We start from the raw sequence: 18,784 nt of genomic DNA on the forward strand, positions 1-18,784 counted from the left end.
GCCACTGTCAGTGTTGCTAGCTAACGTTAGCTCATATTATCATAGAACCTGCTAGCCAGCTAGCTAAAGTAACAAGTCATGTTTGGCACATCCGGAAGACAGAATAAGAATCTGTGTAATTTAATCGAAATTTGCGGGCTCGCCCTAAGCACGTGTATTAATCAGTGTTGCTTATGACGACTTGCTTGTGAAGGCCTTAAACTGTTAACAACAGTTGGCGGATGGCAGTGTGCTAACATGCCGCTAATTACATTAGCTTGCTAACGTTACTGTTCCACAATACCTGTCTTATTGAGCCTGTCTTATTGAAAACAAAGTCGGCGAGAACAATCACAGTGGATTTGTGATCAGATTTGTTAAAGTACTTAAACAGCTCACTTTTAAAACAATTACCTTGTGTCGCTCGCGAAACAATTGCCCTACTTTCATTTCATGTAACGTTAGGCTAGTATAAACATTTTAATTGGGTTACAAGTTCTCTTTGAACATCATCTGCAACAAGTAACCATAAACATATGAACAAGTTAGCAAGTTATATTACACGTTGAATGCTCCACTCCTGAATTGCTGTGTAAATAGCATATCATTTAAAGTGCTGTGACAGTTACTTCTTAGTGCCTTAGTAGTCTGCCTTGTGTTTTCACAGGTCTCTCTTTTGGAGTTGAATTTCCTCCCGACCTCAGGGACTAAGCTCACCAAACAACAGCTCATTCTTGCGCGTGAGTATGCCTATTCTAGTGTTTCTCTAGTGTCTAGAGCATTTGGGGGTGAAATACTGGATGTTCCAAGTTTATTTTTTTGCACCTTATAGACACATCCATTGCTTGTGTCATACATGCCTCTAACTAAACTGAATATTGCAGGAGATGTCTTGGAGATTGGAGCTTTGTGGAGTATTCTGAAAAAGGATATCCCCTCCTTTGAGCGATACATGGCACAACTGAAGTGCTACTATTTTGACTACAAGTAATTTCACAATTTTGTTTGTTGTATTTGGAAGTGTAACCTATGCTGTCTTAGGAACACAACTATTTCAATGGACATATCCAAATATATATATTATTATATTTTTTGTAATATTTTCTTGGCATTTTCTAATTGAAGGACCCAGAAATTTTAACTTTTTTATCTGCTTCTCATAGGGATGAATTGCCAGAGTCAGCCTACATGCACCAGCTACTGGGTCTGAACTTGCTCTTCTTGCTCTCTCAGAATCGTGTATCTGAGTTTCACACAGAGTTGGAGAGACTGAGTGCTAAAGACATTCAGAGCAATGTATACATCAGACATCCTGTTTCTCTTGAGCAGGTGATTTTGCATTGAATAGGCAGCTTTGCCTTTTGCATGTCTGTCCAAACAAGTGAATGGAGCAATGTGATGCTGACAATGACTTTGTGTTTATTTGTAGTACTTGATGGAGGGAAGTTACAATAAGGTCTTTCTTGCCAAAGGAAATATCCCTGCAGAGAGTTATACATTCTTCATTGACATTCTGCTCGACACTATCCGGTGAGATGAGTGTTATTTATTTGTTTATTTTAAACCCTTTATACCTGTGACTAAGGCAGCCATCACACTGAGGTCCACAAAGCAGTTTAAGCAATGAAACAAAATTCTGTATTTGCGCCTTTGTACATTTTGGTCCTCTCGCCATGTTGGTATTTAATTGTTTTGATTGATCAGGATGCCCAACATTTGTCAAAAGTAGCATGAATGAGCTTTACATTTCAACAGAAAGTTAATCCATCATTGTGCCACATCCAGCTTGCTAGTGTAGCACTTGTGGTGTCAACCAATAAGCTACTAAACCTTACCAGACAATTGGAAAGCTTCTTCTTCTGCTTCTATAACCACTTATCAGTGTGATTGCTTCCTGATGTCATTCATTTGCATATGGAAGAGCACATGGGACTCACTCCACTGCTTTGTTTCTGGTAGTGATGAGATAGCTGGCTGCATAGAGAAGGCTTATGAACAAATCCAGTTCAACGAGGCCACAAGAGTACTGTTCTTCTCATCACCTAAGAAGATGACCGAGTACGCTAAGAAGGTTAGTTGGTCGTGCACTAACATACTCAATAAGCCCATTTACAGTGTCCAGGTGCTTTTCACAGTGTCCAGGCTTCATTGATGTTAACGATCCCTTAATTGGCAGGGTAAAACGTATTCAGCGCTGTGGACACTGGCACCGACATGAGCGCGGCGCACTCTGCTTCCGACATTCAATTACTTGGACAACATTATTCTCAATACAACCCCGGGCCTCACACCAGCGGAGGTGGTGGCAGAGTTTGACGCTGGTTTGCGGGGTTGTATTGAGAATAATGGGGTCTAAGTAATCGAATGTCGAAAGTTCCGCGCTCATGACACCGCCGGTGTCCGCAACCCTTTCCTATTTCTGTCTGAGAAGTTGGGTTACTCCGTGGTGACATCTTGTGAAATGGGCTAATTGTTTATATGTGTAGGGATTTTAAAAATTGCACAGTACAGATCATACATTGCCGTTCATCTTCTTAATTCTGTTTGCTTGTATTGATCAGCCCACTTTTCCCCTTGCCCTTTTCTTTGTCCTATAGAGGGGTTGGACTCAGAGTCCTGATGGATACTACTCTTTCAGCTCCCAGCAGCAAAAAACAGAGGAAGTGACTATTCCATCAACAGAATTAGCCCAGCAGGTCATTGAGTATGCACGGCAGCTTGAAATGATTGTGTAATTCAAAGTTGCATGCAGACATTCCCTCCTTATGTGCACACACACCCATACACAAAAGCTACACGTACATGTAGGCAGATGTACAGTCAAACTTGGACTTGCCTTTACCCTTTGGAGATAAACAGACATGGATCCAACGGGCCGGATATGTATACATCAACAGATAGCTAGTTTATGCTGCAGTTCAAGGTCTGTATTAAGGCTAATTCACATACTTTTCTTTTACACACTTGTGCCTGCCTGAGTGTGTTGCAGTATTAAATCTGTTAGTCTGTTTGATTGTGTATATGTCCATGTACTAGGTAATAAAGTTTGTCACAGTAGCCCTTGATTTTGATCTTTGATAGCCAACATGCATACTTAAAACAAGCCAAATAACTCACAAATCTTTGTATTTCTTCCCATGCAAATAATCACAATAAAATGTAAAATCTGCAATGGTAACATGGGAAATCATGGAGAAGAAGCTTTTTTAAAGTGTCTCACACCACTTTAAACTTGTTCTGTTGCAGCCACTCTTACCAGGTGTGTGTTTAATTGTGATTACTTTCATCTGGAAATGCTTTTTGCATTGCACAGGGCAGATGCATATGATTCACATGATTTTCAGGTTCAAACATTACAAACACAACTCTTAAAACTTATTTTCAGGTTTTGCTTGGGAGTGTTTGCAGAATCACTCCATTCCAATGCCCTTGCCTTGTTTCCTAGCAACTGGCATAGATTTGCTGTGAAAGTTTGTTTTTTTTTCCCCCTTCTTTTTTGAATTGATAAATTCTTAGTCCCTTTCATGGGTTGTACAGCTATTGATCTGAGAAATGCACATTTTTATTTCTTCAGTGGTCACAGGTTGTGTCAGTTCATAATAAAACTTTTTTTGTCCAAATTTGACTGTTTTTATTATTTAAAAAAACAATAAAGAATCCGCAAATGTCTACAGGCATCAACGTTGCAGCCAACTGTTATGCTTTTGTTGACTGAAGGCACATAATTCCTTTACAAGAAACATTCAACGTTTTTACAATTATGTCAATTTTATTGATTTACTGCCGGGAATCCTCCCTATCCAGTCGTACACTCAGAGCAATTGAGGCAGCCAGTGATGCTGTGGTGACCCAAGACGGCTCACACAGGTAGTTCCGACTTACATTCAACCTAAAGATAATAGCAATTAGAGACTTTAATTTTTTAAGAATCTGAAATTTCCCATCAAAGCTTATTAAGAAGTGAAAGAAAAAAACACGGGATAAATGGTAAATACTACTGCTTTGCCGTGTCACTGCATACATAACAGTTGTGTGAGAAAGTTTTGTTGCCTTACCATTGCACTACATTTTTGGGCAGCTTGCCATTCTCCCGGTGCTGACAACGGACCCTCTGCACACATGACCGATCAGTGGTGAAAGGATGCCAACGACCTTCAGGCCGTGAGAGAGGCTGTGGAGATGGTGTTGAGGGTTTTGGATCCTGTGCCTTTTCTTCATTTTCTATATTTGTATCTTCTTTTTCCGTCATTTTGGATTTTGGAGGCAATTGTTTTATTTCTTTCATCTTTGTTTGTACCTGATTAGCGTTAGCTGGTATTTTGGCATGAGTCTGGTGAGCTCTGGTGATGAACTTAGATGGACTTTGTCCAAGCTCAATGGCGGGTGTGGCTTTAGTTGTTGCTGCACCTTGTTTGTCACATCGGGCATTTAATATGTCTGTTGTGGACAAACAATTGGGGGAAGTCGATGTGAGTGATGGGTCTGGAGAAACAGGAGATAAGGCTGGCTGATGCGGAGTGATCAGTGGCTTTTGAGATTCCTTTGAAGGGCCAGTAGAACTTGAAAGTTCACTGTGAACGACATTTGCAGCAGAACAGTCTAAATGTTCTTGTGGAGTGTCAGTAGGAAGAGGAGCTTTCTTTGGACCTGATTTAGGGTCGACTTGCGAAGGCACACATTGAAAACTTTCCTTCACCTTTCCTCTCACAGCTCTGGATATTTGCGCTGAAACCCTCAGCTTGGTTTGCTTTACTTTGTCGTGCAGTAAAGAGACACTTGCAGCTTGCAGAGCAGCTTTTAATTCTGATTGACTGATTTGACTAGGTGAAGGTGAGACACGTATGGCGTTCAGAATTTCTCTCATTTGTGCTTCGTCTGTCAGATCTATGGCTGGAGCAGTGTTTACATTGTGCGCTTGACAAAATACGGTCTTTGATGTATCCGTTCTCAGGGTGGGATTTGTCCCTCTTACAGATTGATTACTTTTTGGTAATGTCGGTGGATTTTGGTTCAAATTGGGTTCTGGTTTGGTATTCTTTGATGGTGCATTGTCTGTCTTCTGCTCTATTTTTTTAGTTGCATTTGCCAGGGGGGGTTCTTTTTCCAGTTCGATAAGGTTAGAGGAGATGGCAGATTTTTCATTTTGGTTGAGATGTGTTGTTTGCTCAGTGGCTGCTTTATTTTTTGGTGTAACACTCTGGTCTGGTGCACCTTTGAGTGGAAGTAGATGGGTAGAGGAATTGTCGCATGGTTGTTGTGGGACAGTATTACCTCCTTCAGCAGAGTCGTCATCCGTTTGCGTTTCTGTCTGCTTCACACCATATTTAGATAACCTAATTTTCTTCAATAATTTGGCCCTGGCTTCACGTCGGGCAGGGTTGACCTTTGGTTGAGACTTTTTAACTGCCTCTGCATAAGAGACTCCATTTAGGGCTCGCTGCACCACTGCCTGCTTTTGAGTGACCGGTGGTTCAGGAAGCCACTTTTGGTTTTCCACATATGCAAGTCTGTAAAAAACAAAATGTCTAACGTTATTTAATGTAGCATGCACAAAAATGTATCTTACACATCTAGCTACAGGGCTTTCCAGGCCAGGCTTGGATACTGATGCATGCAGGACAAAGGAGGTCTAGAGAAAATATAGTTCAGCATAATCTAGAGTGAGCAATCCACTAATGATGAAGCACTCACCTTGACATAATCTCTGCATGGGTTTCTTCAGAAATCACAAAATATGTTTGACTGTTCACATTGTCATCACTTTTACTATCTGTGTTGTTGACCACAGTGTTATTAGAGCATGATGAGGATTTTTCACTTATTTCCGCTGAAGTTGTTTTATTATCTACCACTGCTACTTCCGATCTTAAAGGACCTTGTGTCATTTCTGGGGTGGTTGCAGTAAAAAGGAAGGGCACTGGAACATCCTGAGAGATGCTGGCTATAGCCTCCCTTATGACAGTTTCCGGAGTCAAGGCCGGTTTCACAGGTGGTGGGGGTTCAGGCCAGGCCTCCTTAGGGATTTGGGGTGGTTTTCTTTGCCATGGAGAATTTTCCCACAGAGGAGCAACAGGTCTTGTAGGAGAAGCTAAAGCGATGTTCTGAGGAACTGCTTTCGGAGTATCTGATTTAGGAGGATCTGATTTCAGAGGAATTAAGGATCTGATTTCAGAGGAATTGTTCTGAGGAACTGCTTTTGGAGGAACAGCTTTTGGAGGATCTGATTTCAGAGGAATTGATTTCAGAGGATCTGATTTCAGAGGAACTGATTTCGGTGGATCTGATTTCGGAGGATCTGATTTCAGAGGAACTGATTTCAGTGGATATGATTTCGGAGGATCTGATTTTGGAGGATCTGATTTTGGAGGATATGGTTTTGGAGGATCTGATTTCAGAGGATCTGATTTTGGAGGATATGGTTTTGGAGGATCCTTTGGAGGAGTGTTGTCTGATACTGATGGGAAGACAAATGAAGAAATCGGGGTTGGCACTGGGCTTTTAACTTGAGGACGGTCCCAGGAAATATCGTAAGCACGTGGCTCTTTTGGTACCCTAAATGGGTTTGTTGTAAGAGTTGCTTGGGGTGAAAATGCGGGCACTACTGGGCTAGAGTCTACGGGTCTTTTGTCTTCATGTGGAGTCTCCACTAGTAACTGCTTTGTGTAGAATGTTGATGTGCCAATGGCAGATGCGAACTCATGCGGAATTCCCTTGAAAAGATTTGGAGGCACAGGCTTAAAGGCAGTTGGTGGAGACAGTGGGGCCTTGGTCTTATTTCGAAAGCTACTCCATATATCTGTATCTTTCTTCTTTGGCAAACTCTCTTGTTTGGTCTCAGGGTTTCCCTTGCTTTGTTGCTCCTGTTCTGAGTGATTATTTCCCATGTTTGTGCTCTGAAAAGAGGAAAGACATGTTCACATTCAAGTAAGTAGTGAGCACTGCTAAATTCTTTCATTATATATTTTTTATCTGCAATATCTGTATTTTGGCACAAAACCAATTGTTTTGTTATCTCTGTTACACAGCAACACCCAGCAAAGGCATTGGTTTATACCATTGTTACCTAAGGCCTACATTTAAACAGTTAAAGCATTTTCAATTTTGTCAATCCATTGGCTCATGTTTAACGCATGGCTGTTCTTTTGATAGGCTTCCCAGATAGCAATCAGATGTGTAGGTATTGAACCACCAGTGGCTTGCCACCGGTGATGTCACCTTTGCTTTAACTAGTTGTGAATAAAAACAAATGACTAAAATTGGAGGAAGAAGTATAACTAAACGGATAAAAAAGTGTTTGGACCACAGTTGGCAAAAGGTGGTGCGTTTGTCGCAACCTGTCAGTGGACCGCAGGAAAACTGATGAGAAAAACGCCAGCAGACCACCAGATCTGCCGCCCAGTGGGCCGACAGTGGTCCATCAACCTCTTGCTATCTGGGATGGCCTGTATGAAGTAAACTCATCACCGAATAGGTTAGTTAGGCAAAGGATACTATGCAGTAAGAACACTGCTAGAGCACTGCCACCAGTTGCCCACCCCAAACAGCTTTGGTAGCCACTCTGTCAGGCCAAGACATCCTAAGAAGTCCATAGCGTACATTCTTCAACATCTGCCTGTCTCACCTAGTCACCAGATTCACTCACTTCATTTCATGAGAGACATTTTCGAAGCTATAGCATTGTAAAGGGCATAGACTTTGTGTTAACTTTGAAATCATTGGTTCAGCCTAACCAATCATTTTGATTAATTCCTACGTCACCTAACCTTTACAAACTGATAAACTGCATCGCAGTCAGGCAATTATGTATGTAGCCTACCTTTGCTGTATAAATAGCCTATGCCTATACATACTTCCACTTTTTAAAATGTGCGTTAGCTTACTACTTTACCACAACCATTTTTTTAATTTTGAAATTTAACTAATCCCCTCTCATTGCTAATTGGCCCACCAATGGCTGAGGGAAACGTAACAGATGAGAAAAACGCCAGCAGACCACCAGATCTGCCGCCCAGTGGGCCGACAGTGGTCCATCAACCTCTTGCTATCTGGGATGGCCTGTATGAAGTAAACTCATCACCGAATAATTGTGAGCAGCCAGATTAGTATCTCAGTGAAATAAAAATGAGAGGAGAGATGTGTTATCGCTTACGGGTACCAGTTACGTGGCGAGCTGCTGCATTTTGAACCAGTTGCAAGCGGGAAAGTGAGGCCTGGAAGAGACCGTCCATGAACACACCCAGGCTCTTTACAGAGGGCTTTACATAGGGCCTCAGGGAGTCTAAGTCCATACCCTGAGTGTGATCTCCACTGGGTCCTAATAGGAGGACTTCAGTTTTTTTGTTAATAAAATTAAAAGGCCATCCAGGCTTTGACATCATCAAGACAGTCTAGGAGAGGTTTTAAGGAGTCTTGACCCTTCAGGGGATAAATGTGGGTGTTATCTGCATAGCAGTGGAAAGAGATACCATATTTTCTAAGGATGGAGCCTAAAGGGAGCATATAGAGGGCAAAGAGGATGGGTGCAAGGATGGATCCCTGAGGCACACCACAGGATAGAGGTGCTGAGGAGGAAACAAAGCCGCCTATGCTCACAGAGAATCTTCTATCAGAGAAGTATGATCTGAACCACTCTAAGGCAGTACCTTTAATACCTACGCACTACTCAAGGCGAGAGAGATGGATGGTATGATCAACTGTGTCAAAGGCCGCTGTGAGGTTTAGCAGGATAAGTATAACAGCATCACCAGCATCAGTAGCTAATAAAATGTCATTGCAAATTCTTAGAAGTGCAGTTTCTGAGCTGTGAAGGCTTTAAAACCGGTCTGGAACACTTCAGAGATGCCTTGTTTGTCTAAAAAAGATTGCAGCTGTGCAAGCACAACTTTTTCCAAGACTTTGGAAAGGGATCGGAGTTTGGAAATAGGTCTAAAGTTAGAGAGGACTTTAGATTCAGCTTTTTAATCAGAGGCGGTACTGTAGCATGTTTAAATATGGTTGGTAGCCTACAACACCTGCCATAAGGCTGATTTAAATATTTAAGATATGAGGTCCAGTAGTATAAAACATTTCTTTAAAAAGCTTGGGAGGGACAAAATCTGAAGGGTTGGAAAGTTCATTCGACTAATTGTATCTTTTAGGAGAGTGAGAGAGACTGGTTCAAAATGACTGAAGGTAGGCTACTGTAGCTGGGCAGATGATAGTCATAGGAGGGGGCTGAGATAAATGGTTGAAGACACAGTCTATGGTTGAAGATATTTGTGGTAACGTGACGACTTTGGAAAGCTGTGATGTCCACCTAGGCTACTATGCCATCTTAAATCAATTAATCCAAAAATAAAAGGGAAGTTATGGGGTAAGGTTAATTTAAGAGAACACGTGCAAACGCTTATATCATAATAAATCATCTGCCAAAATAGCAAAATTCTTTGAACATTTTAAAATAGCCTAGTCATCTAGCCTGATATCGTTATCACACGCAGGTAAACCTAAATTAACGCTAGCTTATGTTAGCCTAATCGGATAAACTTCCACGAAGCATTGTGTAGCCTATAAGTAAAAAATGTTGGGCCTAAAATAGCAATACAACAGAGGCCTATTAGATTGGCCTACCTCGCTGATCACTGACACATGATAGCAGATCAAGACCTTCTCGTTGGCCTAGGCTGGATAGCAAGGATTATAACTTTTACAACCCTCGCTTGATACTTAATCAATCTAATGTTGCGTACGTTATTGTTCAAAGAAAGAAAAATCGAATCAAAACAGACACAGATCTCAACCAACGGTTCAAGAGTGCTCTAGAATCTTATTTCGCTTTCACGGCCTTTGTAAGACTGCACTGTAGGCCAGGCCTGCAAGTCGTGGCTACTGCACCCAAGTCGAGCAGAAAAGTTTAAAAGTTTATTTTACCAAAAACAACATAAATGTCCTGAACACAAAGTTTGGTGGACAGTAGCCTATTGTAGTCTAGTTTGGCCCATATAGATTTTTTTTTTAAAAAAAAAAAAAAAAAAACATTTCCAGTTTGATGAGCATGCCATTATAAGCCTTGACAGACTTCATGAGAACAGAGCTAAGAAAATTCGCTTTTTGAAAGGCCTCAATATATTTTACTATTGCTTCTCCGATTAAAATATTGGCTTATGTGACACCCAAATAACTCGTTAATTGAGCAAAGTTATGCAGACCTAACCTTCTCTAACACTAGGCGTGTTTCAGTCAGTGCTTTGAACATGAATGAGTTTTGAATGAATGGACACAAGGCACGAGCTAGTAAAAACATTATCATGGCTCCCCTTCGTGCATCAGCGAGTGAGTGACATGAGAAGGAGCTGTCCGTAGTGCTGAAACAGAAATCTCTTTTCTGTCCCTCAATGGCTTTCTGCACAGCCGACAACAAACAAGTGATTTTTCATTAGACATAATGACAGTACATATATTACCCTATCTCGTAGTTTTGAACAATATGTGTGCATAGTAGCCTAGCTTATGCCGATGGACGTGCCGTTTCTATAGCCACTCGTAGGTCAGGCTATCTCATATCAAAACGTGACATTGCAAGAAGGCTAATTAATCATCAGGTCATATGCATTCATCATAGATTAATATTTCTGTCGCCTACACAGGCTATCTGTCTAATCTGCCTGTGGCGTTATGTTTCCCGCAGTAACGCACGTTTGGGTCAGTGGCTTTGGTGTAAGAAAATACATTCATTGATCGCCTTGTAGAAATTTAGATTCTCGACTTGCCTTAAGTGCCAACCCTGTGGAGTCTATGTTGTGAGAGACTGTGTGAGGCGGTTTAACGGTATCTAGTCTGAAAGGAAGGCGGCAGGTAGAGTATGAGGACAAGAAACAGGGTGGGAGTAATTGAGAGAGGGTGAGGGAGGGTGAGGGAGGGAGGATGCTGCCGCTGCCAGCGGAAAATGGCTGCTGCAACCTCGAGCCCATCCTGATACACCAAAACGACATAAAGGTGGAAAGTAAAAAGAGACGAACATGAGAGCAGCCAGAGGGACCGACAGACAACGGGAGTGAGGGAAAGGAGTCGAGTGTGAGCCGAGAGGGGGGATTAAAAAAGGAGACCGGGGGGCACAAGCTCGAAGCAACGGGCAACACCAAGTCATGGAGGGCGAGTAAGTCTTCACATTTTTTATTTGCCAAAGCACAAAATTGAACACAGAGACATGCATCGAAGATAGACTAATGGTGCTCTGTTCCTTTGTCATAACTGAAACCCCGCCATACGATCAACCACAATTCTACACATACAATTATATTGTTGGTAATAAATATTACGTAGGCTAGTATCGGCAGTATACACCCTGTTCTCCAGGGTGTATCAATGTGTGGTAAATACGTACTTATATGGTTCGAGTTCTAAATGACAACTACATAGTGGAGATGTAAAAAGGAGCTTCTTTGCCACTTCAAAGACAAACACGGGGATAGTTTGTGTTTTGGCCATAATACGCAATGGGAATTGGCACATAGCAGTCAGGAGGAGGTGTGAAGACTTCTCCTCTTAACCATTAAATACATCCGTGAATCTACAAATGTGTTGAAGAAATGGACAAAATATGGCGAGTTTTCTACCCACGTCGCAGGAAGGCAAACCGTCACTGAAAGGTGTAGCGCGCGGGTGATAGTGTTATGATTTTTATCAACGCGCCTCGGCTTTCATTATGATTTTTAAAGCCAAACTTTATGAATGAAATGTGATTTTTTTCCCTCTCACCCGCTTCTCAACCCCCTCCTCCTTTCTTTTTCTCATGTCGCCCCCCACCCCCCAACTCTCGCTTTCTCCATCTCCCCTCTCACCCACTCATTTCTTCTTTATAGTCGATGGTAGTTGATTTCCGTGTTACAGCACATCCGATTGAATCAGCCAGTTTTATTGTATTTCATTCATAAAATAAGAGGTGTTGGATTGTGTGTATATCTCCCTCCCTCTCTTTTTTCCCTCTCTCTCTCTCTCACACACACACACACACACACACACACTCTGTGTGTGTGTGTGTGTACGTGCGCGCGCCCGCGCGCAGAACTGGCGATAGGTGGAGATAAGATAACGCAATTTATTACAATTGTTGAAACAATATTGTCATTGGTATTAAATAAAACTTGTTTAGCAAAGGCCATGAGCACGAAATAGCTTTCGGTAAACGCTACATCGCTAAAATAGAGAACCGCCATAAGGCTTTAGGAGATCCACAGGCCTCGTATGGCGATGGGCGCGTTCATTGATACATCTCTGTGAGAAATGCACTCATTCTTTCCTCCACCTTCCTCCCGGTCATTCGCTCCAGAGGCAATCGCAGTTTCTCTTTCCCATCCCTAGTCATTTCCATTTGCTTTACTAATGCGGTGTTGAACAAAAGAACCTGCACATATGTCTCAGTTCTACGATGCGCCTTTATGCAGTTTGCCGTTTTCGTTTGTGATGTGTAGTTGAGAGATCATCGCTGCGTTTTATTTGTGTCGCTGCTTTTTAAATGAGATTAGATTTACCTTGACCACGTGATCGTCCATTAAAAAATTACTCTGCTCTATCTCATTGAAATGAAGGTGTCCCCACTGATTGTGTTTTCCCCGACAGAATAATTCATACCAAACCACATCCAAATATAGCTGTAAGCAGCAATGTGGGGCCTAGCAGCCTAGCTAACACGGTTGCCATGGAAACTTTATGTTTTTTTATGCCAAGGGCAAGGTGTCAAGCACTCAACCAGTTTCAGGGCAGTGGATTAAAGATTGATCAAGTTATGACCTCACTTCCTGTTTGGTGCCCTCGCAAATTTTGATTGGTTAATATTGGGCTTGACCTGAAGATAATTTATGTCAAATTCCATGAAAAAATTGCCAAATTGGTGAGCTATGAAAACTTTTTTGTGTTTTCTATAAAATCCAATACTGTCACCATTTCAATGTAGAATTGTATTTTTCTTGCAAGCTCATCAACAGGTATTCGCTAAAATGAGTTTTTGCCTAATATAGTCCCCCTAGACGCCAAATGATGCAAACTTTCTTGTGCATCCTCACAATCGGGTCCTTAGTCCATCCATTTACCAAGTTTGGTTTTGATACATCAATACATTGCTATGAGCTCACTTCCTGTTTGGTGACTTGGCCACCACTTTTGATAGGCTATATTGGGTGAACATATTCGCAAATCAAGTGAGGCCTGGTTTGAAGATCATCTTTGACAAATTCAGTGGAAAATGGATAAAATGTGTGACCTATGAAAACATTTTTGTGTTTCTGATAAAAATCCGATTTGGGAGAAAATCTAATTTTGCAGAAACTGACGTGACGGGGTGTGTTGAACTCAACTTAATCCAAGGATTCCAACGGTACCTCATTTTTTAAAAACAAGCGTTACATGCATGGATGCAACTCTGACCCAGTGTTGAGGTTCAATCATGAAACTTGCTAGGCCCCCAATTACACAGGCTGATGTTGTTCATTTGTGTGGCTTAAAAGGATAATGTTACTGTTAAGATCATATGTCTCTTATGTCTCTCCAAATAGCAATCATATGGTACCACTGCCACCTATCACCATTTTGATAAGAAATATCAACATATGTGAATACGTGGACTGCATATTTGGCCTGAGCTTTTCACAACCATTGTCTTTGTATTGTTTTATTATGAATTACTTGTGATAACAGTTTCTTTGCAGCAGAGTGCTCTCAGAGAATGAAGCATTTCTCTTTTTTTATGGCTGGATCTCAAATGGCTTTCTAGCAGCATACAGCCGAGTCTACAGGAAAGTTACCATTCCATGTTATGACAAAGCTCATTCATATGAATAGTAATTGAAAGTGTAAGCTGTTTTAGATGTGGCCTCTGCTGGTGTTCAGTTCAGTGTTTAGCCAGCTGCTGCACTAACTCCTCTTTCTTTCTCAACAGTGTGCGTGTTCGTGCATTGGTCTTGACACGAGATGACTCTAGCGGCGGGTGGGTGCCCCTTGGAGGTGGTGGCCTTAGTCATGTGGTCATCTGTAAAGGACGGGGGAGGAGAGAGTACATCATACACGGAGAGCGGCTGCACGATCGAGCAGTGAGTGTGTGCGTGTGTGTTAAGGCCTGTCCTCTGATTACAAAGCCTTTTTTTTTCTTGTTCCTTTCCAAAAACTCTCAGTCCCCACCACAGGAATCACCCCCTTCATAACCCAGTCTGTGTCTTGCTGAAGGTGTCTGGCCTATCCAGATGCCTCTATTTCTAATGGCTTAGTAACCTTCTCCTCCTTCCCCATTTGTGCAGCCCGTGCTGGAGTGTGCTGTGCAGAGGGGCCTGGTGTACAACAAGGTGAACCCCATTTTCCATCACTGGCGGGTGGAAGACAGGAAGTTTGGTCTGACTTTCCAGAGTCCTGCTGAAGCCATCTCCTTTGAGCGAGGCCTTCAAAGTGTCCTTGACAAACTGGAGAGAGGTACAGACAGATGGTCTTCAATTAGCAAGGACAAATAAAGGAGCTGGAAAGACGTGTGTTGTTTATGGTGTCAAATAGGGCTCAACAAAGCTGCATTATCAGGGCATCTGTTGTGAACCTGGTGTGCTCCAGTTGCTACAACTTGAAGTGTTTTACTTAAGATTAACCAACATTTATTACATTATTGTTCAGGGGTAGAATTATTTGAGGTACAAATAGGTACACTTTCATACCACTTCTTCTTCATCATTCTTTCTCTTGTTTTGTAGGATCAGACTCTCCCTCTTCCTCGACTCCAGAGGAGGGTGACACAGAAGATGACGGTCAAGCAGTGAGTACCTTTTTGACTGTCACCCATTTTTATTCCAGAAGTCATGAACATTTTGATTAGAAATGTTATTATACTATACTAACACATTTATGCAGAATTGTACTCCAACCTGTCATTTCAGTGTAGTAGTGTTTGCTGTTGTTCTGGTCAGGAGGTGGAGGTAGAGAAATCTAATGTTTAGACTTTTTACACTTAAGGAAAGTCCTGTTTTGAGGGCACTCTCATTAGAATACGATAATAAGAATAGCTCCTGAAACCCTCAGTGTAATTGGAGGGGGACATATCTACAAAGCTTTCACACTAGCTCAGTTTAGTGAATCCTATTTACAGATATGAACTTCTATGAGCCAGTGAGCTCTTACTCTCAAGATACTTTGAAAGTGAGCAAGATAGAGACTGTTGGAGACTGGAGACTGAAGTGGAGTAGAACCTCTGCCTTATACAGAAGCCTTAAATAAATACAGTCATTTACCATCTTTGTTAGTCTCATACATGCAGTTGAGGAAGTGTACAAATGAGAAAGTGTACAAATTTGATGACTTGCAGTCTGTTGCAGTATGAGGAAGTGTATGCGTGTGATGACTTGCAGTCTGTGTTAGTCTCATATATGCAGTGAGCTATGAAGAAGTGTATAGGTGTGATGACTTGCAGTCTGTGCCAGTATGAGGAAGAGTATGAGTGTGCTAACTTGTGGTCTGTCAGTACGAGGAAGTGTGTTGACTTGCAGTCTGTGTCAGTCTCATATATGCAGTGAGCTATGAGGAAGTGTGTGAGTATGTTGACTTGCAATCTGTGCCAGTCTCATATATGCAGTGAGCTATGAGGAAGTGTGAGTATGTTGACTTGCAGTCTGTGCCAGTCTCATATATGCAGTGAGCTATGAGGAAGTGTGTCAGTATGATGATGAGTTGTAGTCTGTGTCAGTGTCATATATGCACTATGGCTATAAGGGAGTGTATGAGTGTGATGACTTGCAGTCTGTGTCAGTCTCATACAGGCAGTGAGTCGTCCTCTAATAGTAGGAAGGAGATGCTGCCCAAGCCCATCACCATAGTGACTAGCGAGTCGTCCTCTACATGCTTTGTGCGATCTGCCACAGAGGACTTTGGCTATGGATCAGGGCATGCTGTTACCACACAGACGACCCCTGCTCAGGTAACCAATGAACAAGCACACAAACAAAAACTCCTACTTTATAATTTATTGGAATCCCATAGAGATTCGGACATCATTTTGAGGAGGTTGGATTAGCCTGCATGTGTTGGTAGCTCATTTTGTCTCCTTTCCCCTTCAGATCCACACACGGCCAGTGGTGCTGCAGCAGCATGTTTGCCAGGTGACGGCGGTGCTGAACCCCCCAGCGCCACCGCCCCCTACCCCCGCCCCAGCCACCCCTCCCCTGGCGCCTCCCCCCTCCTCCCCACTGTCCCCACTCTCCCCCACCATCTCTCTCCTGGAGGAGGGCGACCTGCGCAACCTGGACCCCTGTAAGGACCTGTGGGGCTCGCGCGGGTACGAGGACTACCGGTGTGCCGGGGCCACGCAGACCAAGGTGGGAGGTCTCACGGGAGGCGTGGTCGTCGGGACCGGGCCGGAGAAGGAGGTGTGCGTGGTGCGCTTCGAGAAGGAGCTGGCCGGCGTGGGCACGGCCGGCTGCGAGGTCACCATCTCCCTGGACCCCAAGGGCTCCGGCCGGCACCTGTCCTCGCCCACCTGCACAGCCATGCCCAACGCCACGTCAGGAATGTCTCCGACGGGGGGGTCGCCCCAGGAGACGGGTAAGGGCTCGCCCTCGCCGTGCTGCATCCACACCTCGCTGGCCACGCCCCGCTCTCGGACTCACAGGAGAGGCGGCGGGAGTGGTAGCAGCGTCGCCGGGGGAGACGCCATCTCGCCCGACGAGGACAGCCCGTGCCCCCAGGGCCTGCCATCGTGCTCGTCGCGCTGCGTCTACTGCCGCTCGGTCTTCAGCGCCTCCGAGAACGGCCGGGGCCGCTGCCGCGACGCGCCCGACCCGGCGCTGCACTGCCTGCGGCAGTGGACGTGCGTGTGGTGCGCCGAGAGCCTGCTCTACCACTGCATGTCAGACTCGGAGGGGGAGTTCTGGGAGCCGTGCTCGTGCGAGGACTCGCTGGGCGGCCGGCCGCACCCGCTGTGCTGCGCCCGCTGGCTGGCGCTGCTGGCGCTCTCGCTCTTCGTGCCCTGCATGTGCTGCTACCTCCCGCTCCGCGCCTGCCTGCGCTGCGGCGAGAGGTGCGGCTGCTGCGGCGGCAAGCACAAGGCGGTGCGGTAAGGGGCGGGGTGGGGGGGTGGGTGTGGGGGGAGCGGTGGCACGGGCGGGGCCTGGACAGAAAGAGAGAGAGAGAGAGATGGAGATGGAGAGAGATGTCAGTGGGATCGGCGGAGGTGTGTTTCGGCGGGATCCAAGGGTTTGTTTTCAGGCTGCGTCAGGCTTGGGAGACGAGACGAGACGAGAAGAGAGCGAGCACAGAGAACTGTGAGAAAGACGCGAGTCCTTCCCAGCTGGAGTGCCAGACCTCGTTCCCATCCACCACATCTCCACCCCATGGCTTCGTGCTGCATTCCATTGTTAACTCTATATGTGCCCGTAGGGCACTGGCCTGCCTATAGATGTGGGCAATTGAGTTCTACTATCCCAGATGCCTCTCTGAGCTAACTGATTATTGGCTGGGTCAAATGGTCACTTTGGGAGTAGAGGGAGAGTTGTAGAGGAAGTGGTAATGATGTGTAAACTGTTTCAGTCATGAAGTTTGTTTCTCATTTCTTTCATCTCAGGATGAAAACACAAAAAACAAATGTTTATTAGTATTCTTGCCATTTTATGGGTATATTTCCTTTGACGTTTGTGATCTTGACAGATTACCCTTCCCTTCTCACACACACAAACACAGAAAACACTGGGGGACGATTTCTGACTCAATTCTATTTATTTGATTTGGAATCATTTATTTTATAAGTTAATATGGCAAACACAATCCCCTTTACCTCCTATTTACTAAGTTTTACCTCATGTTTGAGAGTGGGTTATCTGGAGGGATGAGGAGTGGTGTTCTGTGCAGTGGTCCGCTTCCTGTGCTGTCTTTGGGCTACTGAGTAAGACCACAGCACAGAGGGGGCCATGGGAACTTGTGTACTATTTATGTGTGTTGATAGCATGGTTACAAAGACAAAAAAACAGACCAATTACCTTTGTTGAGGCAGTTTAACCTGACTCATCAAAAAATGCACTGGGTGGGATGGGAAGATGCCACAACACATTACTGTTCCAAAATAGAAAAAAGACGACTCATTCAGAAATACCCTCTAGACTCAGTGACCTACAGTCAACATGTATGAAGCGTAGAGGTAGCGTGCAATGAACAATGGCATGATGTATCATGTGTAAACAGATTAAGAACAGGAAGCCGCCCGGGCCCAAAATCCTCATAGCTGGACACAGAGAGACAGAGCAGGGTCCGTGCATTGGACATGTCACTCAGAACAGTTCTCTGGGAACGGTAAAAAAAGAACCCTGGTTGTGGTGTTTTAATCCAGTCCACACCATCCATGAGTCAGAGTCTAAGGCAACTAAAAAGGTGGCTTAAAATTCTCATCCAGGCCTCACTGAGTGCAACTTGTTCAGGCATACCAGTCTGTGGAACTGATGGGGATCTCAGCAGGATATGATTATCATTTTCTAGTTACATTGCTTTAAACATCATTTCTCAAAGCTGCTATGTAACCTTTTGACCTATCCTACAGCACATAACCTTTAGTTGGTTATTTGGGAATGAGTACTGCTAGTATTGTTGGAATAGGTAACTAATTCATTTGGGGGGAGGGGGGGGGGGGGGCTACAATCACAAGAAATTAACACCTCTACCACTGGGATGTATTTTAACACGACACAGACCCCTGCACTAAGACAGTGTTCAAGTCATGCACTGTGTCCAAGGTTACACAATTGTATTAGTCAGATGATGTACATCACTTTATATTAGAGTGATTGTGTTCTAGGCCCGAGTGACAGGTTGCAGT

At 43.9% G+C, this 18,784-nt stretch overlaps 3 protein-coding genes across 3 annotated transcripts in view; 2 read left to right on the top strand and 1 right to left on the bottom strand.

Annotated features, from left to right (window-relative positions):
* psmd8 (proteasome 26S subunit, non-ATPase 8) overlaps window positions 1–3,599 on the top strand; it is a 3,831-nt gene extending 232 nt beyond the window's left edge. Inside the window, exons 2-7 of the mRNA XM_048265516.1 lie at window positions 647–719; window positions 864–966; window positions 1,143–1,308; window positions 1,409–1,509; window positions 1,939–2,050; window positions 2,577–3,599. Coding sequence (XP_048121473.1) covers window positions 647–719; window positions 864–966; window positions 1,143–1,308; window positions 1,409–1,509; window positions 1,939–2,050; window positions 2,577–2,714 — 693 coding nt within the window. The 3' untranslated portion in view covers window positions 2,715–3,599. The remainder of the gene's footprint in view (window positions 1–646; window positions 720–863; window positions 967–1,142; window positions 1,309–1,408; window positions 1,510–1,938; window positions 2,051–2,576) is intronic.
* A 125-nt stretch (window positions 3,600–3,724) lies between these two features.
* LOC125308870 (titin-like) lies at window positions 3,725–9,730 on the bottom strand. The gene is made up of 4 exons (XM_048265515.1): window positions 9,589–9,730; window positions 5,671–6,872; window positions 4,035–5,486; window positions 3,725–3,868 (listed from the first exon to the last, which is right to left on the bottom strand). The coding sequence occupies exons 2-4, from the start codon at window positions 6,861–6,863 to the stop codon at window positions 3,757–3,759; spliced, it is 2,757 nt and encodes a 918-aa protein (XP_048121472.1). The 5' UTR covers window positions 6,864–6,872; window positions 9,589–9,730; the 3' UTR covers window positions 3,725–3,756.
* Window positions 9,731–10,883: 1,153 nt separating this feature from the next.
* Window positions 10,884–17,039, top strand: spred3 (sprouty related EVH1 domain containing 3). Its single transcript, XM_048264859.1, has 6 exons — window positions 10,884–11,113; window positions 13,892–14,042; window positions 14,247–14,415; window positions 14,685–14,746; window positions 15,734–15,901; window positions 16,041–17,039. Exons 1-6 carry the CDS (start codon window positions 11,103–11,105, stop codon window positions 17,037–17,039), a joined length of 1,560 nt encoding a protein of 519 aa, XP_048120816.1. The 5' UTR covers window positions 10,884–11,102.
* The last annotated feature ends 1,745 nt before the right edge of the window (window positions 17,040–18,784 follow it).

The sequence above is a fragment of the Alosa alosa genome, chromosome 15 (genome assembly GCF_017589495.1).
Source record: "Alosa alosa isolate M-15738 ecotype Scorff River chromosome 15, AALO_Geno_1.1, whole genome shotgun sequence".
NCBI lineage: Eukaryota > Metazoa > Chordata > Actinopteri > Clupeiformes > Clupeidae > Alosa > Alosa alosa.